This window comes from Salvia hispanica, chromosome 4, assembly GCF_023119035.1.
Source record: "Salvia hispanica cultivar TCC Black 2014 chromosome 4, UniMelb_Shisp_WGS_1.0, whole genome shotgun sequence".
In the NCBI taxonomy this organism is placed as follows: Eukaryota; Viridiplantae; Streptophyta; class Magnoliopsida; order Lamiales; family Lamiaceae; genus Salvia; species Salvia hispanica.
Window position 1 is genome coordinate 46552334 of NC_062968.1, and position 23613 is coordinate 46575946.

The 23613-nt window shown below is 38.9% G+C and overlaps 2 protein-coding genes across 3 annotated transcripts; one reads left to right on the plus strand and one right to left on the minus strand.

Moving 5' to 3' along the window:
- Positions 1-2728: 2728 nt before the first annotated feature.
- LOC125221328 (nicalin-1-like) lies at positions 2729-7657 on the plus strand. The gene is made up of 14 exons (XM_048123449.1): positions 2729-3059; positions 3396-3565; positions 3811-3914; positions 3991-4057; positions 4593-4685; positions 4757-4921; positions 4993-5133; positions 5224-5301; positions 5802-5914; positions 6018-6078; positions 6178-6345; positions 6684-6785; positions 7036-7125; positions 7291-7657. The coding sequence occupies exons 1-14, from the start codon at positions 2783-2785 to the stop codon at positions 7351-7353; spliced, it is 1692 nt and encodes a 563-aa protein (XP_047979406.1). The 5' UTR covers positions 2729-2782; the 3' UTR covers positions 7354-7657.
- A 91-nt stretch (positions 7658-7748) lies between these two features.
- LOC125221329 (mRNA-decapping enzyme-like protein) lies at positions 7749-11221 on the minus strand. 2 transcript variants are annotated; one of them, XM_048123451.1, is made up of 8 exons: positions 10980-11221; positions 10860-10900; positions 10710-10759; positions 10200-10344; positions 9365-9421; positions 9047-9134; positions 8126-8593; positions 7749-8007 (listed from the first exon to the last, which is right to left on the minus strand). In XM_048123451.1, the coding sequence occupies exons 1-8, from the start codon at positions 11136-11138 to the stop codon at positions 7948-7950; spliced, it is 1068 nt and encodes a 355-aa protein (XP_047979408.1). In that variant the 5' UTR covers positions 11139-11221; the 3' UTR covers positions 7749-7947. The 2 variants fall into 2 exon arrangements, with proteins under 2 accessions (XP_047979408.1, XP_047979407.1); XM_048123450.1 differs by having other exon boundaries at positions 9011-9134; positions 10980-11220.
- Positions 11222-23613: the final 12392 nt, after the last annotated feature.

Below are 23613 nucleotides of genomic sequence, written 5' to 3' on the forward strand. Positions count from 1 at the left end.
GCATTACCTTGATTGAAAGCAAGATAAGCTTGGAGTGCAGCCATGTGTTTCTGCCCCCTCCTTGGTACCGGAAACCCCCATCCGTTAAGTTGCAGCTACCACCATTTGAATAAGTGCTTCTACCTCTACGACAAAAGAAAAAACAAGAAATGCATATAACAGTTTGATTTCCTGCTTCATCCACCGTTGGATGGCTCCAGGGATGACGAACAACCAAGGTCTCATCCCAGCCTGAAACAGGGATTATCTCTAGAAAACAAGTGGATTAAGTTGCTGAAGAAAGTGATGCATGAGGAAAGAGATTGAGTTAACATCATGAAATACAATTGACAAGAGTTACTAAATTGAAATATTGTAAGAAAATAATTGATTTTATCTTGGATTTTAATATTTTGAATATTTTTTAATAATAAAAATTTTGAAGATTTCTTTATGGATGGATGAGGCTTTTTGCTAGAGCTTCTCATCCATGATCTACTTTCTTAATTTCTTAGCTACTATTGTTAGATGCCACTAACTGTTTACAATATGGATATGTTGTTAACTATGTCGAACGGTAGTGGGTATTTGTGCTCCAAGTTATCAACGTTGCAAAAAATTTAATTATGTTTCATTAGTATGTTGATGCGTTGTTTTGGGCTGCTACTCTCATGACAAAGCCAAAAAATTTATGTTGGGGGGCCCAAAACTTAGGTATTTTTTAATGTTGGCATCGCCGAAAATTTTGTAACATAAGCAATGGGAAATTGCAAAACATATAGTAGGTGAATGATGAGAGAAAAAAATAGAGAATGAATACTAGAAATTAGAAATATATATGCCTGTTATCGTTAAAAAATAAGGTGCAAGTAAATTAGAATATAAGACTAAAAGTCGGATATATGTAAATAAAATAGCAGTGGTAGTAAAACTATTGGACATAAAAGTGCAAGAAACTAAAACAAGAATTTTTCTTTTTTGGATATATAAATTCAAGGATTTGAACTTGGGAAAATAAAAATAAAAGAAGAAAAGAACAAGTACATGGAAGTAAAAGTGTAAGAAAATAAAATGAAAAAAACTGATTTATAAGCTGAATGAATTGAGCTTTGGGAACCTATAACAAACTCCTGAATACTCTATATAAAAGTGTAAGAAAATAAAGCACGGGAAAAATTGATTTTTAGGCTCAATAGGAGTCCAACTTGAGAACATAGAGATGTAAGAAAATTAAACTTAAACAAAGGATAAAAAAATAGATTTTGGGACTAACTTAGCTTGAAACCAACTGCGCTACTCACAATCTTTTTCTTTGAAGCATGATATATATAGTAATAATTTCATTAGCTGAGGCCCCAGTAGCCCCCAATCCCCATAGTGACTTCGCCACTGGCTTCTCTAATCCTTGTGTAATGTTGATTCCACTGTATTCTGATGTGCCAGCAACAAGAATAATATCTCCATGTTCTAATTTCTCTTCCCACATTCCTTTCATTCTTTCATTATTGAACAATTGGTTTTGTTGGCTTTGGTTTAATTTAAACTAGTTAATTGGTTTTTAGATTTTTTCAATCAGGATTTTTGAACTGCTTTAATATTCTATCATGCTTTGGACAGTGACCAATCCCGGAGATCGACATTATTGTTAAATTAGAGAATATGAGAGGGATAATTGTATTTCATTGCTAGATGATTTCTTAACTACTCATGTTCCCCTAGTAGATAAGTAAGTGTCTATGCTCTATTGAATCTTTAGAGCATCCCCATCCGTGCTCTTAGCTAGGAGTACGGAAGTGGGCCCGGACCCACTTTTACTCCTTATCCTTAGCTAAGAGCACGACACCCACATCCGTGCTCTTAGCTAAGGACAAGCTCAAGGGTCCCACCATTCTATTATTCAATTTAAATAAAAACATTTCCACAATATTAAAATGCATTAAAAATTAAAAATTACATAATTAAAATCCTAAAAAATAAAAATTACATAACTAAAATCTTAAAAAATAAAAATACATAATTAAAATCCTAGAAAATAAAAAAATACATAATTAAAATCCTACAACCGCGATTGCCGGAGGGGTGATCATCGGAGCCGGACATTATGTAGTGTGGTGGGAATTTAGATGAGAGAATATGAGAAAAAAGATGAGAGAATGTAGATGATAGAATAGATGAGAGTGTGATTTTTTTTGTGTTGAAGGAAGGGTATTTATAGATGAAAATGTGAATTTTGAGGAAAAAAAATTAAAAAATAAATTAAAAGTGAATAGAAAACGAATATAATTTTTTGGGAAGTGGGAAAATATTTTTTTTATTTAAAAATATTTTTTTAAATAAATTTCGAATTTAAAAAAAGATAAAAATAAAAATCGAATTTAGCTAAGAGCAGCGCCGTGCAACTGGCACGGACGGACGAGCTGCAGCGGCGGACGGACGCCGCCTGCTCAGCGGCACGGACCGACGGACAGCTCTAAGAGCACCGCTGCGGATGCTCTTAAAAAATGCTCTCTACATGCATAACTGCATTACCAAGAATTTAGATATTGTGCAGGGAGGTGAAGAGAATGTGTTTATTTACAGTGGAAAATCTTAAATAAGGTTGCATTGTAGTAGTAATAACTAAATAATTAAGTTTCTGCAAATTCAACGAGCTAAATTAGTCGATTTATGAAAGAAAAAAAAAAGCAAGTAGACTAGTACACATATAGTCAAATAAAAAATAAATAAATAATCCCTCTCACAAACATAGCAGACATATATACAGTATTTAGACTTTAATATCAAAGCTCCAAAACCTCTACCAATGGCGAAATCGGCGTTGGTGGACCCGGTATACTCGTCGGCAATTACGCTACTGATTATAGTCATGACTTGCGTGGAGCTCTGTGACGCCGTCGCCGTCGTAGACGTCTACCGCCTCGTCCAGTACGATCTGGCTGGCGTGCCGTTTGGATCCAGACTAGCCGCCCTCAATCACCACGCCGCATCTTCTCTCTTCTCCTCATCCTCACCAGCTTCCGATCTCTCCCGCACCGTCCTAATACTCCCCCTCCGCGATTTGAATCTCACTTTCATCAGAGGTCGCTAATTCCTTCATTTCCTGCTTTCTACTTGTTTTTTACTCGATGCTCCAAGTTATGGAATTCAGAGCTTTTGTTATCGGTGAAGTTATGCGCGTTGCTGTTTTGGATACTTAAGTTGACTGAATACTTGAACAATCAAGAGGGAAAGGCTAGGCGTTATTTATGAATAAATTCGTGTTTCAGTTGAATTCATTTTTTTGTTTTCTGACTTTACTAAATCTACTTCAATTCTTCAATTCCTAAAAGACAGTGTGCTTTAGTATTGGTTGTGATAAGCTCACCAACAATTTATATCATATTACCTATTCCTTTGTTGGTACCATATCATTGCAGAATATATAGAGGAGAAGAAGAAGCCATTAGGTGGTTTATTGCTTCTACTCCCCCAGGTTTTCAATCCACAGAACATAGATAGCGAGGATGAAGCAGGTTATGATTCTTCGGCAGGCATCAACAAAGTGTTGCTTGAACTTGAACGGTTGCTTATACATGCAAACATCCCTGTGAGTGAAATAGATTATTCCCTTGATAAGCTATGCTAAGCTATAAAAAACTGATATTTAATGTACTTATGAACCCTGTGTTTATATGAGAAGGCGACGGACATTGTCTATCTTGTGCTTACTTTCTGGCTAACATGTTCATAGCTTATTTGTTATTTGATTCTACAATTGGACAAGTTAATTTCTATTTTTCAGCAATTAACTGTTAGTGTTCGTTACCGGATTATAATTTTCCCACTTTTCAGTATCCTGTGTACTTTGGTTTTGAGGATGACCATGTCAATGCTGTCCTAGCTGATGTCAAGAAGAATGATGCTACTGGTCAGCTGGCGACTGCCACAACTGGCGGGTTAGTGGATATATTTGTTTGGGATTCATTTTCAACTAATCAATTTGTAGCTGATTCCATCATAAACATGTTTCAGATACAAGCTTGTTGTTGCTGTTCCTGAACCTAAGAAAATTGTGTCTCCAACTATATCAAATATTCAGGTTCTAGTTTTCCTTCTATTTTCTATTGTGATATCTAGGATATGTGAATTTGGTGGCTAGTTCAATGTGTCTTTGAGCTCTACATCTATGAATTGATTAGCATATACACTAGGGAACCCTAACTTAACCAAAACCATGATCAAGGGTAAAGTGTTGGCTATCATTTATATGTCATTCCGCACTTTCATGTGGAACTGATATGGGACTCATATCAATCCCACCATCCATCTTTTGAACCGGATGGCACGCATTGGGTGGATAACCCAAAGTAAGGCCCACCATTCATTTGTTTCCCCTTGGGCTCACATCTTCAATGGCAACCCCCCGTGGTCACACCTTCGGGTAGGATTTCACATCATTCCATCCAATATTACATACCAAAATGGAGAACTCATGCCAAAAGACTAGCATATCAGGAGAGAGTGTTCATTTGGTCTATAAACCCTACATTTGTTCTCTTGCACAAGCGCTGTGGGATATTACTGGAGTCTGTAACAGATTTCAACTTATTTGTAAGCTTTATTCATGTTTTCAGGGTTGGCTGCCAGGATTGAGAGCTGAGGGAGATTCAACTCAACTTCCTACCATAGCTGTAGTGGCATCATATGATACATTCGGGGCTGCACCAGTAAATCTCTTTCCTACTTACATCTAATTATTGTTGGCCTGGCATCTTATTACGCATCTCAATGCTAACAGGGATTATCTGTGGGAAGTGACAGCAATGGAAGTGGTGTTGTGGCACTCCTAGAAATAGCTAGATTGTTCTCAATTTTATATTCAAATCCTAAGACAAGAGGAAGGTATAATTTACTCTTTGTTCTGACATCTGGAGGACCCTATAACTACAATGGGACTCATAAGGTGCTTATTCTTCAAAGGACTTATACACTTGGATCATTGTTATATATTCTGACATCTTACCTCTGTTATAGTGGCTTCATAGTTTGGATCAACGCTTGCGTGAGACTATTGATTATTCCATTTGCTTGAATAGCATTGGTTCAATCCGCGATGAGTTATATATCCATGTGTCCAAGCCTCCAGAGAATGCCTACATTAAACAAATCTTTGAGGTAAATCCCTAAGAAAAAGACAGGATTGTCTTCAGACAGCTGTTTATTCCTCAAGTGCTTCCTGCAGTGTTTACAAATGGACTGTTGCAGGGTTTCTCTAGTGTGTCTAAAGAACTTGGGCTTAAAGTTGGGCTGAAGCACAAGAAGATTAATATTTCTAATCCTCGGGTAGGTAACATTAGATCCAAAATGTGAGATTTTGAATCTGCTTACTTCTTGTCCTTTGTTGCACTATAGAATTTCATAAATGGTGTAGTTCCTCACCATTTCTAAGGTACTATAAATGTTATAAGACTGTTATATGTGCATTATATTTTTACTAGTGTTTAATTTATTAGGACAATGATCTAAAAATTAGTTTATAGTAGTATTTTAAGATAAAGTATGATTCTTCTTTTTGTCATGGCTGCTTGAGGATTCCTGAAATTGTGGTATGGCCGTTCATATCACTTGCGCCTTTAGAACTCTTATGTTTTTTGGTATAGTGGGTCTATATTAGTTATTCTGTGCTATCTTATGAGTTAAACTGATATGTTTTAGTGAGCAGTATTACACTAGAGGCTCGTTTTCATCTGTAAAAGACGAAATATTTCTCTGATATGTTTCATTGTTTTACTCTATTCATCAAGTTTTGAGGTTTTATATGCTCAAGATGTATATGACTCTAGGTTGCATGGGAGCATGAACAATTTTCGAGACTGAGAGTAACTGCAGCAACACTGTCTGAGCTTTCTGTCGCACCTGATTTTTTAGAAAGTGCTGGAAGTCTGTCAGATAGCAGGTTGTAACTCGAGGAATGAGACTCACTTATTTTTCTTTTGAATTTGAAACTCTTTTCTTTCTTATATGAATCATTCTTTAGTCAACCCTTGTCACCTCTGCAGGCAATTTGTTGATGAAGATTCAATAACCAGAAGTGCAAAATTAGTTGCTGAAACTCTTGCTGTAAGACCTCAGAGCCAGTTTTTTCTTAAATTTCATTTTAACATGGAGGTGATTATATTATATTATTAGTTTTCTAACAAAAGTTTCTCTCATAAACAGAGGCATATTTATGGCCAAGAGGGGAAAAACATTGATATATTTGCAGATGATAGTAGCTTATCTGTAAATCCTTCTTATATACGTTCATGGTTACAATTCTTGTCAACAACACCTCGAGTGGCTCCGTTTCTTTCCAAGAATGATCCTCTTACCATGGCACTGAAAAAGGTATCTCTATCTAATCTAATTTAAGTCCAATCCTTGTCAAATACTATACAGGAGCTGTTTTTTCTGTTATTCCTGTACTATCTGGAATGAGATTCATATTGACGAGGTATTCAGGCCTTGTGATGAGCTAATGTTTCTAATCAGATTTGTTTCAATAGGTAATCAGAACTAGTGGTATATAGTTCTTCTACTTCAAAGAGCAGTTCATTGTTACATTGTTCCTTCCCAGATTGTAGTTTGTACTTTGTTGGTAGTGTCCTTTGTAATTGGAAATGATCTCACGTGATCAATATTTTGAGATTTTCCCACTTTTAACTGGTCAAAATTTTCACTGATAGGAACTGGAAGATCACACTGCTGATGTGAGAGTGCAACATGAAGTACTTGATGGGATGTTTACTTTTTATGACTCAACAAGCGGCAGATTACACATCTATCAGGTCCAAACCTAAAATTCTGAAATCTGATTTGATCTGCCGGCCAGTTTGGAAATTTGTTCTCTAGATTCTTTTTCTTCTATTCTCTTTAGGCTATGTCATCAATCCTAGATTGATTGTTAATGCCAGCAAAAGAACATTTGTTGCCATCTCTGTGTCCCTAATTTGATATAAGACCATTGTATTTTACCTTGCGTAGAAATTAATCCTTCAGTGAAATCAACACAGACCCTAACCACTCTCCTCGTTGCAGGTCGCAAGTGTGACATTTGACTTACTTCTGCTTCTGGTTCTCGGGTCTTACCTTATTACTCTATTCAGTTTTTTGATTATAACTACAAGGGTAGGCCACCCTCTTCATTCTCCACCCAAATTTTATGAAATCTTTATAGTGGAAGACATCTGATACAAAAAGGACTCAAATCTGACATGAATTTAACAATGATAAGAAATGAGGATTCTGTGTCTTAAATTTGGAATCTTGATTTGATTTTATATATTTCCACAGGGTCTAGATGATCTGATAAGCCTATTTCGTCGGCCCACCTCCCGCAGAGTCAAGACAGCCTAACTCTCAGAGCACTTGGTTAGATTCATTAATGCGGCATCATATAGATCTTGGATGGGAGCTGCAGTGCTCAATCCCATGGTTGGCATTTTGGGTCAATTCAGCCCTCCCTCGTACCCTAAAGGGGATAGACTAATGTAGAAAAAATTTTGTTTAAAGCATCATACTTAACAGAGCTCACCACGTAATTGTATGCTGAGTATTTTGTTTAGACTAGTTTGATGTTGATGGAGCTGACAATTTTCCTGCTTATTCTTCTTTTCAGAATTTTTAAGTGAATTTACTTTAACCCATTACAAGCACCAAATTATCTGTCTTACAAATATTCCAGTTTTATGGCTTCAACTCAACATAGGCGAAATTGATTTCTGGTGCTAAGAAAGGTAATAACCATAATGTGAAAAATGAAACAATATACTATTGAGGAAGTGACGAAATATAAATCAACTATGAGTTAATGCAAACTCTATACAAGGATTGCATAGGAACATTTATGGTTCGTAGAAAACTACATAATGAACAATGACTTGTACAATTTCCACCTAATGAGGATTAAGGCAGGATATGGAAACTTGACCAGCAACCTCTGATGACTTATCACGATTGTTGGTTTGCACTAAGCATTGCTCGGTAAACCATGTCGATGAATTGATTGTCCTGCGAGTAAAATTATAAGACCATGAGCATAAGAATAATACCAATGTTATTTTTATAACAATGCAAAAATCACATATTTTGATGCACAGTTTAAGATTTTACGAATTGTAATAAATACCTGAACAAGCAATTGAAGTGCATCCCGAACTTTTTCTCTGCTGATAGGTGGCCCATAATTTGGTGTAGGAGCAGTTGGAGTGAGTGATGGTGGGGGTGTTGGTGGCGGAAATGGCTGAAGTAATGGTGCACCATATGGTCTCTGTAGATTTCCTGGAGTATTTAATGGAGGTGCAGTTGGAATTGCTGATGATACGGGTGGTAAAGCCAGTCCAGCAGAGGAAGGAGGAGGCCCAAAAAAAGTCGATGGTTTCACAAGATCAGCTGAACGCTGTGCTGTGGTACGTTCTGTGTTTTCAAGAATGGACATTTTAGGGGTAGAAGCAGATAAATTAGATGGTGGTTGAGCAGTTGTCAAAGTTGGCAGAGAAACAATCTGTGGATGGGATGCAGGAATAACAGTTGCAGAGGGGTTGAAAGGTTGTCCAGACATTGTTGTATTTGGAGCAGCTCCTATGTTCAAAGCATTCTGCAAATTTATAATTTCCACATTCAAATTTATCCCAATATGTTTCACAACATGAATAATTTCAATAGCCATTGGATAAGCAATTACTAATACAGAAACAAATAAATAATTAGAGCATTAGTCTCTACATTAAATGCAGACTTAACTCTATTTTCATATCATATCACTGCAGAGTGATTCTTGATCCTAAGTTAGGTTGACCAAAGAAAGCACAATAATCTAAAGGGAAATTGGAAATCCCAGCAGCAATGTATTTCACCTTTCCCTAACTCAGCTACACCACATCGATAAGTTTATGGATACTAACAAAAGGAAAATCTGTATAAAATGCTTACTCATCAAGTCTAACCTTCTACGTAATACTTAAAAGTCAAAACTCAGCAAACATCATGAATTTAAAAGGACAAAAAAACGTACACTGAAGAAGTTCATAAAAGAAGGATCATCAGAAACCTCTGTTGCATTAGCAATGGAAGATGTTGGCTCTAGGGGACCATCCATTACTGCCAGTGTTGGAACTGCTTCTAGTTCTTCAAATTCACTGAGAAGATAAAAAAGTAGAATTAAGGAGGGATTTTCAGCATAGAAATCCACTGTATTTGTTAGTTGAAATTAATAAGCTAAACCTAACAGCATGATTGATTGTTGTGAGATGAGACTATGAGAGCTGTCTGACTGATCATGATGTAGCCAAGGTATAACTCAAATCTCACAATATCAACTTAGTGAATTCACGTCAATGAGAATTAAATAGATACAAACTAGAATTACCTTTTCACAGAAGATACTTTGGACTTTGTAGGCACCTTAGAATATGCATTAAGTATCCTAGAAAAAGGAAACAGGGCATTAACATGATGAAGCAGACATAGATAAGAAAAAGAAGTATCAAGCCTACTCTATAAATGATTACAAAAGATCTCAAGAGCACTGGACGGTCTGAAAAGGGAAAGATGTGAAGGAAAGGTTAATTAGTTTTTACAAGTATACAACTAAGCTTTAGGAATGTCCATTTGATGCATGCTTTGTTTTATTATCAAATCTAAACGATGGAAAGGTCATCCTAAGCACTGGGCAACATGAGCCCAGATAACTTTGTAGTTTTTCCTGACAAAACACAACGCAGCAACACTACAATGTATTTCTCATGCAAATGAATAAACAAAATGCAAACCTTCCACAGTAAAGAGCCAACAAAATTTGAAAAGACATCTTCCAATAAGATGTTCCTAAATCAATACCTCGTCTAATACTTTCTCATTTTGTCCATGTAAATTACTTAACTATCCAAACAACTGTAGGCAGAATAAAAGCTATTGTTTCAATACCATTAAGAAAGTACACGCATGAACGCATGAGACTTAGTGCCACTGAACTCCAAGTTAGTGATGAGGCATTATCACAAGACAATTCATAATCACCATACAACTACAAACAAACAATTAGACTGATTTCCAAGACAACCACATAGCACCCCCGGTAATATAAGCAATTAAGTATATAACCTGATTAAACCTTTACAAATTAGCACCTTGACCACACTCTGATGGACCTACACACTAACAGGTGCAAACAAAAATAATAGTAAAAATATTTGACCCCACACCTGCTAAATAGATTTGCAACCTCTTCACATTCCCGGGCATTGTAAAACCATATCCCATTAACTTCTTGCGAAGCATTTCGGTATAAGAGATATGGAACCTGGACTTCATACTCAAAATCTCCCAAGAGATTCTCCACCAAATTATCTGCTTGAAACAGCAAATACATTATACATGCCTTAAATATCCAAAGACAGTAATGACATGCTCAAAACAATTGCATATTTTATTAAAGATTATTTAGAAGAACTGTATAGGGCCAGTGAATCTCCCATTTACTTATGCCTAGCATGAAATTGAGAGCTCTTATAAAGAAAAGCCAAACGGTCATGCCAAGAGATTAGGGTCTATATTCATAGTAGTCCAATTTATTATTCATTCAAAAAGTTGGCAATATCTAAGCATACAAATCTAAAAGCAAGATTAAAGATAATTTTGGAAGAGTGGAACCCAAAAACCCCCCATCAGTACCCCAAGTAATTAAACAGAACGAAAGGAAATGAGTGACTAACCAGTATTTCGGCGGTTCATTACTATAAACTGGAACCTTGGCTGGGTATTCCTGAACAAAGAAAAACCTCAGATATCAGATCACGCAGAAATAAATTCACAAAATTCCCCAGCCAACATCGGAAAGAGGAGTAAAGCAATGAAAGCCTGACCTTTTGACGACAAAAAGCGAGCCTTCCACATCCTTTCGACTCTGCCAACCAATATCCAGAATCAACAAAATTAACAACACAAAACCCCTAAACTGAATTGCCGGTGGAGTGATGTGTTACCCATTGGCTAGTGTCGATGTTGAATTCGTAGAAGGTGACGTGGGCAGCGGTGATGAGAATCTCCTCAACGAATGGATCGATCCGCTGCAGCACCGTGAGATTGAGGACTTTGGTGGTCTTCTCGTCGAGATTGGGCATCAATTTCCCGTTCTGCGACATCGTTTCAGGCTCTATCTCACTCCTCACCGTCTGTAGAGAGAGAGCCCCCAAATAAAATCAATTTTAAGCACAGCACAAAATAGTTTATCTCAACTCGCCGCGAGCCCTCCGGCTTTGCTTTAATTATGTCGGGCTAGGGGCATATTTGTTATTCCTCACATCGTTCATTCCTCTGTAAATCCTAGTTTTGTGGTGTTGAATTAATTTTATACAAATTGTGAGTGATAAATTAGGGCATATTAATTTTAGAGTGAATTACATTTTTAGGCTCTATATTTTCAGCGATAAACATTTGCGGTCCCTATACTTACAAAATATTATTTGCGGTCTTCATACTATACCAATTGCTCGTTTCAGGTGCTTTTTCACTTTTTGACCAAATTTTAGGACAAAAACACCCCCAAAAGTCTAAAGAACATTTTTGTACACTCACCTCCAAAAATAGGTACTTATTTTGATATTTATGTTAATTTAGATACTTTAACTGTGATTTACATTTTATTCAAATATTTTTTGTTTGGATTGGTTATAGTATAAAATATATGCGTAGTTTTAATCTTGGATTTTAACTTAATAAATTCGATTTATCATAAAGCACATATTCTATTTCATCAAACTAAGATGAATCAATTAAAATGAAATTTATAAAAAAAATGATTCACATTTTAAAAATATTTAGAAATCTTTAAAATATTGTGGCTTTTAAGCACAACTAATTTAATAATATATTAATATTTCAAAAGTATAGAGTAATAGCAATTAAAAATAACATTATATTGGTGTTGTTTTTTTATTGCCTACTAGGTTGCTTCTTCCTGAAGCTCAAAATCTTTTTAATTTTTGTCGGTTACTCTCACAGATTCAGCCCTTCTCATTCATTCAACAATGACCATTTACTCTCCTGTAGAATTTCTACAAGGGCTAAACATAATTTGTAAAATTTGAAAAAAAATTGAAGAAGAAAAACTGGAAAAAATAAAATAAAATTGGGTAGGCACTTAAGCCACACCCTTCTTTTTGCTAGTTCTGCTCATAACCAATCCAAACAAAAATTATTCGAATAAAACACAAATCATAGTTAAAGTACCCAAACTAACATAAATATCAAAATAAATACCTACTTTTAGAGTGTACAAAAATGCCCTATAGGTTTTTGGGGGCGTTTTTGTCCAAAAATATGGTCAAAAAGTGAAAAAGCACCTGAAATGAGCAAGTGGTATAGTATGGTGACCGCAAATGATATTTTGTAAGTGTAGGGACTGCAAATGTTCGTCGCTGACAGTATAGAGCCTAAAAATGTAATTCACTCTTAATTTTATACAAATCGAGTGTGAAATAAATTAGGGCGCATCTACCCGAAAAGAGTTAAGGTGAAATTTGACATTTAACAAGAATTAGATAGAAAAAAATTGCAAAATAGATAATTAGGCCATGTTTAGTTGACGGGAAAGTAAAGTTGGCAAGGAAAATGAGGTTCATTGATATCCAAACTAATGGCACAACTGACCACAATCTAGATTGTGACTAAACGTATGAGGTTCTGTGTTAATGGATTATGGAGTCTACGTCCTAAAATCTAAAGATTCAAAAGTTTTTATTTTTAAAGGATAACCTAAAATAAATATAGTTTCTTACTCCCTCCGTTCTATAGGAGTGGACGCGTTTCTTTTTAGCATGGAATTTAAGAAAAATTGTGTTAAGTGAGTTAGGTAAAGGAATAATAAATTAGAAAATGAAAAAGGTAGAAAGATAAAGATAGAATAAAGTAAGAGAGAGTAAATTAATGGGTTGTCTTTTACTAAAAATGAAAATGGCTCCACTATTATGTAACATACCAAGATGGCAAAATGACTCTACTACTATGAAACGGAGATAGTAGTATTTAAATTAAATGGCTAGGTCCTTGGACCAATGTAGGGCTGCCACTGGCACCAGTATCTAAAATCACCACAATCTATAGATTCTAAACCATTTCCACATAAACATAATAAAATACTAGGCCTCAAGAACAACGTACATGACTCTTTATTAATGGCAAGAGGGTTTGTGATATGTTTGTGTCACAGTTGTTGAAAAAAAAAACAGATTCTCATATGAAAACAACATAAAAACAGAGCAGATTCAAAATTCTACAAGTTGTTGGCAAATGATATTCTTATTCCTCGTATGTAAACAATATAAAAATAAAACAGCGTCTTGACTAAGGCTCCGATAATTCTTATTTCTCGGTTGCCTTGCCTTTATTTCTACCACTACTGCTCGTTTCAATCAGGTAACAGATCATGGAATCTATGTGTCTCCAAAAATGCTATTCGCCTCGATCACCTGCATATAGCTGAACCCCATAGACAGCAGCTGCTGCATGCTGCCATTCAGAACTGAACCGGCCGGCCCCTGATCATGACATCCTTCCTGTCTGGCATCGCTTCCTGGTGATCATGACAAATTGACAAGTCAATAGGGTTTACATGTTCAACTTCTGGCAAAGAATTCAATAATTGTCATAGGCTTCTCAGCATAATCGTGGTAATGTAATCACTCACTTGCTGCAGAAGACGAGGGCTCAGCTCCAGAAGTTGAAGACTCCATAGGACCTACTTGTTGCTTGAACTTGTAATCGGCTAAATACTCTGCCCTTGAAGCTTCCATCACCATGCGTTCAATTTCTTTCTCAGTCAGCTTAAGGTCCTCCGAGTAGAAGCGCCCCTTAGCAAGAAGTGCCTACAAAATGGAACAAATCTATTAGTACTATTAAGTTTTGGAGTACAGGGGATTAATATATACTACTTACATTATCGATTTGTTGATCCCGTTGAGCTTTAATTGCTGCTTTTACCTTACCCTTATCAATGTCCATATGTCAAATTAACACCAAATATGGCGAGGATGAGAACTTTGGACATGGCATATGAAGGAATGTTCATACACAGATACACTTACCCCTTGAAGGGAGCTAAATCCAAGCCTAACACCAATGGTTAGCCTATGTGGATCAATAAGAGAGTTGTAGTGATTTCCGTGGTGGTAGCTTATGTTAGGATTGGTATACTAAAAAGCATATTTCGAGCATGTTGCACGGATAGAATTGCTTGTATAAAATAAGTTCTACAATCCACTTTTTAATCCAAGGCGAGAAGAAGTAATTTTATCGCATTGATGTTTGCTTGTGCATTTATAAGATGTTTCTCAAACATTAAAATGTATAAGAAGCAAACAAGTCTAATTCTTCTGAAATAGTAGACTGGTCGTGAACGACGTTCACGGAAGGTGACACAATCGGTTCTTTGTAGAAGAGAAATAGAATTTCACAACCTAGATAGGCTTTGGCTACATATCGTGAAAGGTTGTAGTGTTAGTCCGCATATTTCCTTACCTTAGGAAATAAACAACACTGGTGTGGTATAACACTGAAGGATCTAACAACTGAGATAAGTCTTTCTTGCTATTTACCGAAAGACGAGGTCTCGGTGATTGTTATTTCTTAATCATTGTTGACATAACATTGAGCATACGATATTGATTATGCACTACTTTGATTTATCAAATGGTGCAATTTTTCGCAATCCAAGAATCCTGATATCTTGGATAGTGGTGATCAATGTCTAGATGTGCTAGTATTGTTATTGCAATGAATCGTTGATAAGGATAATTTCATGCATTGGATAAATTTTGTAATTTCCTGGGTCTAACAAGGTTTTATAAGCCAGGTGTGTAGAGAAATCGTCAGCCCCAGGAAGAAGACAAAGATTGCCTGGAGGAAGAAGCTGGCAGGAAAAGTGAGCGGAAGAAGGAGGAGTTACTAGACTGAGGAGCATCCGATTGGAGGGCAAAATGGGAATCACAGGAACAGTCTAGAAGCTCTATCCACTATAAATAAGAGCATGCGATCAACGTGAAATCATCTCTCTCATTCCATTCGGCTCTTAGCTTAGTTTTCCACTTTTCTCTATACACACTTGAGGGGAAACATTCTGGGGATGGCACTTTCAGATCTAGTTGTGGTGTAACACCGTCTCTGCGGAGGCGAAGATACAATCATTTACTATTTTTCGTTTTTCATTCCGTATTTCCCCGAGTCTTCGCTGTTCAAAGCTCGGTTATGCTTTGTTATTGTTCGCTAGACACTTCGCATTTTGCTATGGATATTTCTATTTGGGTTTCAGTTATGATATTGTCTTTTTATTTGTTTGCTTTGGTGGAGATTGTTGGTTGATTTGAGTTTGGAGTTTGAATTGCTTAGAGATTGTGGTTGATCGGTTGCATCTAGATGAATCTGTGAAGATCGGAGATGGAAATGGTGCTTTATTGTTGTGGATGGCTTGGATCCGGAGTGGATGAAGCATCCGACGTATAGATCTGTTCGCATTTGCATGGTTATGATGTTTTGAATTCTGTTTACTTGTTTGTCTCGTCTAGTAGTCATGGATCTGTGCTAGTTTTAGTCATTTTTTATGTCAATCGGTTTAATTTCGTTAGCCCGTGTTTCAATCTTTATTTGCTCTATTTTTCATCGGTTGTTTCGTGATAAAAATTAGAGAAGATGATGTCGCTGTTAATTAGTCCTTAGGTTAGTTAATTTGCAGCTTTTTCAGTCGTACTATGCCGTTTTGGGAAAATGGTCACCACGTTTCGCTTTTCGTCTGTCTAGGCTAGCTCAGGAAGTCGTTTACCCAGTCAAGTAATCTTTTCAATTGCTTTTAGTCATTATGCATGTCCCTGCCTAGATCTAGCTGTTAGAGTAGAATATTTCATTCACCCAGTCTAGGAATTAAAGCTCAACCCCAAAAATTGCGTGGCAGCAGCCAAAAATAGTTTCCAGGTCTTCGAACATGTTTTCTTACACATCTGTCTCTGTGGATTCGATCCCTACTTCATTGTACTAATCTTTTTAGCTATAGCGGGTTGAGGGTTTTGAAGGGCGAAGGAAGTGATTGTGTGCCCAACGACAAGTTACCCAAGATTCTCTGAGTTCCTAGACCCGGTGTCTAGTGGATTCTCTGGATCGGGAGATTTTATTTTAAACACATCTCGCTTACTCTTCGACTCACTCTTCAAATGGCGTCGTTGCCTGAGATGGATGGCGTAGTTTGTTTACGTGTTTGAGGATTTGGTGTATATAGTTTTAATTTCTGTTATTTAATATTTTCTTGGCAGTTTATGAGCAAGGGCTCACGATTTGGGAACTGGAGTAACCCGTCTGGGTCGAGGGACGTTCAAGTCAGGTGGCAGGTTAAGGAATCAACATCCACAGTCACCACCAGATCAGGGTTTACGATAGTAGATCGATTTCCATTGGAATCAGAAAGTGAGAAGGAGTGGAACTCATCGGGAGGAGAGGACCCGAAGTCGTCTACAGAAACAGAGCACTCTGAAACTGAGGAGGAGGAAGACATAGATATGGCACACCTGGAGGATCCCGACCTGGAGATAGGTTCACTCACCGCGCATCTGGACGGTGAACCCGCCCATGCCATAGTTTCGAACCAGCGTCAGAGGTCTATTGATATTAAGACAAATGTGTTGGGTGTTTTACCTACACTCTCTGGACGGAGGAATGAATGTCCTTACGAAATTCTGAACTAGTTCAGTAAGCTGTGCAGCATCCAAAAGCGACCCAACGATGCCACGAGGAGGACTACCGCCTGCGTGCAGTCCCATTTGCCCTTAAAGGGGAGGCTAATACTTGGCTGCTGAGGCTTCCACCTGACTCGATCAACACATGGAAGGATTTCAAACTGGAATTCCTAGACTATTTCTTCCCGTCCAACAAAACAAATGCCCTAAAGAAGGAGATTCAGGAATGCAAGCAGGATTACGATGAGTCCTTGAGTCAGTACTTGTCTCGTTTTAAGGGCCTGCTCGACGCCTGTCCCAATCATAGGATGATGGAGGCTGAGACTTTTTACTTGTTCTATGAAGGAGCTAATCCTGAGTCTAAGGACTTAATGAATTCCTCGAGCGGGGGGAATTTTACTAAGAACAAGGCAAGTGAAGCACGAGAGATTTTGGGAAGGCTGATTGACGCCAAGAAGGCATACGACCACCCACGTATCATGAGGAGAGGTTTAGCTAACGCAATTAAGGAACAAGAAGGAGAAGGAGTTGGGGACAGGATAGATTGGTTGGAGAAGGCACTTCTGAGTGCAATTGAGAAAAAGAATTCCCCGACCTAGCAGGAGAAAGAGAAACCGCCAGGTTCAGAGGAAAATCAACTCCAGCTCTATTATGGTCCACCGCCCGATGGAGAGTTCCAAGCCCAGGTGAATGCAGTGGGGAATTGGAATCAAAATAATCAGAATACAAGCCGGAATAAGTGGAAGATTAAGGAGGCACCATGGAGAGACAACCCTTGTTTTAGGTGGGCAGATGGAAACCAACAGCTCCAGCTACAGTACCCAGGTCCAGCAGAACTGGCCTAACCGTAGTCAGGACGGACCTCAACATAATTCAAACTGGTCAGGGAAAAATTAGGAAGAGCCAAACAACTGGGGTTATCGCAATCAAGGGGATCAGCCCAGTTGGAACAACAGGAACCAGGGTAATCAAGGGAGTTCTTATGTGCCACCTGAAGAGGCCTTATGAGATCTTCCTTTCTTTTCGGGTTCTCGTATGCAAATTGGAGTGCATCCAACTGATCAGGAAGAGATTCCCGACCCAGCTAAGTCGTTGGTACGATAATCGGGACCTGGCTTCAAACAAGTTTCCTCAACCCACTTCTACTGGCTAGTATAATGGAGGTAAGGGTCGAATCCCACGAGGATGGACACGTTTTGATAACTGTGGTGACTTTCCTGGGTGTTATGGTTAGCTACCACGCTTGGGTTGAGATTTTACCTAGACGGGAAATAAAGGTGATACTCTACTGACTAGTAGGCGAGAAAATAACAAACATGTGGGAGTGTTCGTGAAAATAGGGGACAAGGTGTACCAGAGGCGTATGAAAAGTAGACAGTTACTAAAAGAGGAAAATTAGACAACAAGGTATATCTGATGGGCTGGGGGGCTTTCTGACAGATTTGGGCAGTACATCTGAAAAGTAGGGAATAAAAGCAAAAGTAACTTAAAAGTAAAAGTGGTCCAAACTAAAGTTGATTTTGACGTTTTCTTCTTCACCAAGTATTAACAGAATTCAGATAAACACAAACACCATGACTGAACTTCAGATTCACAAATTCAAACTTAAGATCCATCAATTTAAATGCTCAAACTTAAATTAAACAGTGAAACTGCAACTTAACTTCTACTGACTGACATGCAAGGTGGTAATCACAACGCAGAAAAGAACTCATGCACGAAAACTTGACTAAACATAGCTACCACTTTGAATCAACAACTCCCGATAAGAAAACACTTAGAAATTGAAAGCAATAACTAAATCTAACTTTCCTAGGCAGAATGAAGCAAACTCGAACCAAAGCGACATGCGAAATAAAAACTTCATAACGTGAATGTTGGAAAATAACAAGGTACTTCAAAAGTGCAACAGCGATGAGTGTTTGCAAATAACCAACGATGAAAACAAGTAAACTTTAAACTAAGAAAGCGATTAAGATTGTTCGTGCCACTCCGGGCGATGATACTACTATACTACGTAGACTGATGACTTCTCCGGCAGACTCTTGGACGTCAAGTGACCATGGCTGTGGCGAGGAACGAGAGGTAGGATAATGCTGAAGGATTGATCTTCTAGAGAGAATTCTACTAAGTGTGATTGTCGAACTCCTTTTTCCTCTCTCTCCAAGTGGCTTCTTTTATAGGGAGGCTTGCCCTTGCTTTTAGGGTAGACTTCTCTTGCATTTTGACCTTTTTGCCCTCGTCAATGATCATCCCAGCTATCCTCCTTCTCCATCTCGAGCCTTTTATCTGGCATGCATCCTGGTCAGTATCGCACCCTTCTGGCTCCCTTTTCACTTGCGTCACCCGAATCGTCTCCTACCGACTTGGATCCTTCAATCCTGCACACTTAAGCAAGCTGTTTTGCAGATAATACGTGCATTTCACTACATACTGACCAATAACCAAGGCTTAGAATACGACTTATCACCACCACACCAGAGGAACGCCACTTTGGAAACAATCAAAATTTCCAGCATACACACCAGGGAAATCAAGGGTCAGGGAGCCAGTTCGGCAACAATCAAGGAGGTCAAGGAAATTATCGCCCAAATCAGGGGAGTGGACCGAGCCATAATTAGGGGTCAAGTTCAAATCAATTGAACTATAAGCCTCCGAGGAATCTGGATGATATGGTACACGACCTAGTCAGCTCTCAACAACACATGCAGAACAATATGCAGGCAAACAATGATGTGGTACACAAAATTCAAGATGCACAACAAGAGCATAAGTCTGCTATGGATATGTTAGCCAAGCAAATGTCGCAATTGGCCACTTCGTTGAATGAGATGAGGGGACACGAGGGAAGGATACCAGCTTCAGTGAAACCACCTGACCGGGCAAATATCAGTCAAATCACTCTAAGGTCAGGACGGGGCTATGAGGGTCCAGTAATGAGAGAAGATGAGAGTACACCTCCTATGACAAGCCGGGGAGACGGCAAACTGACCATCGATAAAGGGGATGTTGAGATAAGGGACACCAGGGTAGAAGATGGACTTCAAAAGGGTGATCTGGAGAAACCACTACCTCGTATGGCTAATCCATTTTTCTTAGACCCAGAGCCTGGAGTGGAGATTGAGGAAGGAAGGAAAGAAGTCGGAGAATCATCTGTCCTGGGTCCAGCAGGAACATTGAAGCGCATGAAGCCATTTCCTCACCGAGCGGAAGCTAAGAAGAAGAGGGATGACACGGAGGACTTCATGGAAATCTTCGGCAAACTGGAAATCAACCTGCCCTTCCTACAAGCTTTGAAGCTACCTACATTCAGTAAATTCATTAAGGAGTTCATAGCGGGGAAAACCAAGCCCGACGGGAAGATAGTAATTGGAGACAATGTGTCGGCTGTGATACTGAAGAGGAGAATGCCATCAAAATGCACAGACCCAGGTATGTTCACTTTGCCCATTTCTCTGGGTGACATAAAAATTGAGCATGTGATGTGTGATCTAGGAGCCTCGATAAATGTGTTACCACTTTCGAAATATAAGAAGTTGATAGGGGTAAGTCTGGTTGATACGAAAATAGTAATTCAGTTAGCCGATAGAACACGCATTTCACTCGAAGGTGTGCTGGAGAATGTGATAGTAAAAGTGCATGATTTCTTGTACCCAGCTGATTTCCATGTAATAAAAATGAGTGATAATGAATCTGCTGAGTCTAGCGGAATGCTTTTAGGAAGGCCATTCTTACGCACCGCTAAGACTATTATTGATGTGTTTGACAGTACTATATGCCTAGACTACCATGGGGAGAAATACACCTTTAACATTGATGAAGCTGTGAAAAAACCATTGGATGTGGAAAATTTGCATGTTGTTGATGTTATTAACCCCCTGGTCCAGAAGTACCTTGAGACCGAATTAATGCAGGAACAGTTTAACAATTCGGAGCTGAGTCAGTCTGTTGACAGGGAGGTAGTAGGATGGTGTGAAACCCTATTAACTCGAAACCTAACAGACGAACAGATCAATGAAGCGATCATGGCATTTTGCCACCAACCACTGTCATTCGAATCTACGGGGTCTGTTCAAGTGAGGGGCCCAGACGAGGGAACTGACTTGGGTGAAATGGCAACAGGAGGTCTGGAGAAAAACCCCCTGCCCCAGGAAGCTATCACACCAAAGAAGGAGTTGAAGAAACTACCCGAGACCCTAAAGTATGCCTACCTTGGGGAAGATCAAACATTCCCAGTGATAATCAACAGCCACTTGACAGCGGAACAAGAGAATGATCTACTGGAAGTAATCCGGAGGAACAAGAAGGCCATAGGGTGGACGCTCTCCGACCTGGTGGGAATCAACCCCGACCTTTGCATGCACCACATCCGACTGGAAGAGGGGCCAAAGGCTCGTAGAGACCCGCAGTGTAAGCTAAACCCAAACATAAGGGAAGAGGTTCTGAAGGAAGTTTTGAAGCAGCTATCCTTGGGGATTATTTACTCCATTCCAGACAACGAATGGGTCAGCCCAGTTCACATGGTGCCAAAGAAGTCGGGAATGTAAGTTATTGAAAATGACAAGAATGAGTTGGTACCTACTAGATTGGTGACTGGATGGAGGATGTGCATTGATTACCGGAAGCATAATGAAGCCACCAAAAAGGATCACTTTCATTTACCTTTCATTGACCAGATGTTGGAAAGATTGGCTGGAAAACAATATTTTTGCTTCCTAGACGGATACAGTGGATACTTCCAGATATATGTGGATCCTGAAGACCAGGAGAAGACAATCTTTACCTGTCCGTTTAGCACTTATGCGTATAGAAGAATGCCGTTTGGATTATGCAATGCACCGGGCACATTCCAGCGTTGTATGAGCATCTTCTCAGATTTTTGGAGGTGTGTATTGAGATCTTTATGGACGATTTCACGGTGTATGGAAATTCTTTCGATGCGTGCTTGGCCAATTTGGATCTGGTATTGAGAAGGTCGAATTTAGTCCTAAACTTCGAGAAATGCCATTTCATGGTACCAGAAGGAATAGTCCTAGGTCATGTGGTTTCTGAAAGAGGGATTCAAGTGGATAAAGCCAAGGTAGATGTGATCTCGAAGCTACCCTACCCCACAAATCATAAGGAAGTTAGAGGGTTCCTGGGTCATGCAGGGTTTTATAGGAGATTCATCAAGGATTTCGCAAAAATTGCTCAGCCACTTACACATCTTTTGCACAATGATGTGGAGTTTGATTTTGATGAAGGCTGCAAGAAGGCTTTCCAATTGTTGAATAATAGACTTATCTCTGCCCCGATAATCAGGGCACCTGATTGGAACTACCCTTTTGAGGTGATGTGCGATGCAAGTGATTTTACGGTAGGAGCGGTTCTAGGCCAGAAGATCGACGGGAAGAGCTATGTCATTTTCTATGCCTCGAAGACACTAAACCAGGCTCAAATGAATTATGATACCACAGAAAAAGAGATGAATATGAAGGCGTCGGCCTGTGAAGAAGAACGGAAACTGCAGCTATAGGAATTGGAGGAACTAAGACTGGAGGCATTCAACTCGGCCATGTGGTATAAAGAAAGAACAAAGTTCTGGCACGTTAAGAGCCTCCGGGTCAAGAAACTTCGAGTAGGGCAGAAAGTACTTTTTTTTCAATCTCGGCTGAAGCTAATGCCCGGCAAGTTAAAATCCAAGTGGATAGGGCCATACACAATCGTTGGCCTTCGAGCAAATGGAGCAGTAGAGATTCAAGGAAGCGCCCCAAACTCAGTTCCTTTCCTAGTCAATGGGCACAGGGTGAAGGTATACAGAGATAATACAGATCTGCATGTGGTAGAAGAGACGTCACTACATGCATCTGCTATTATTTCTTAAATTGGTCAGGCAAGTGGATATCCTCAATGAATTCCTAGGTCAGGTAAAATGGTAACGGAAGTTTATTTGTACACTGACCCAGGAAATCTTGAGGATACTCATTTGCTATGTAAATAGTTTAGTTGCTTTCTAATACAAGAAATCCAAACAAATTTAAAATTTTTAATCTTCCAAAAACATTTTTTTCGAAGCACCAAACTCTCTGGGGAAATTGTTTTGTCACTCATGATCTCCGATACGGGAATTTGGTATTTCATTTCATTTGTTTTGTGAGTTGCTAGGGGAAGGAAGAGTTTTTGCAAACAGGAGGGAATACGTTTTTTTTTTGGAATTTCGAATTCTTCTTTTCGAGGAACGTACTATTGCTTGCATAATATCGCAACCGTTCGCCTGCCACTTTGAAAAGCCAAAAGATAATTGTCAAATCAGGAACCAACCGGTCACTTCTCTCTCTACTCTCACAAATTATCTCTCTTTCTCAATAATTTTTCCCCAAAATTGTTTCAAACCCTAACCAAATCTACCCAGAAACTGTGAGTTTTGCAGAAACACCATGAAGAAAGCACAAGATACCACCGTGAAGAAGGGAGACCCCGCCGCCAAACCACCGTCCGGCAAGTCGTCCAGACAACCGTCGGCTCAGCCGATTTTCTCTGCACTCGATATACGCTCAGAGTGGAACCCGACTTCTATTCCAGACTCCTCTGCCGTCAAAAATCCCGAGGAGGAAGCATTCTTAAAAGAGTTGGAGGAGAAGTTCGAAAGTAAAGAGGAGGCTGAGAGACTTTTCTCCCAATTTTCGATGTTCCGCCAGCAACCGCAGGCGATTCCTGAAGAATCAGCGGCGCAACCACCGAGTTCAAACCCAGAGGGTTCCAAAACCCTAGATCCAACACTTGCAAAAACTAGGCCGAGCCCAGACATTGTAGAACAGGGAAAGAGTGGCAGAGGAAGCGAAGAGGAAAGCGTCAATGGTTTTGCAGACGAAATCGACAAGATGACGGTAGAGCACTCTGTGGATGAAGCCATGAGGAGAGG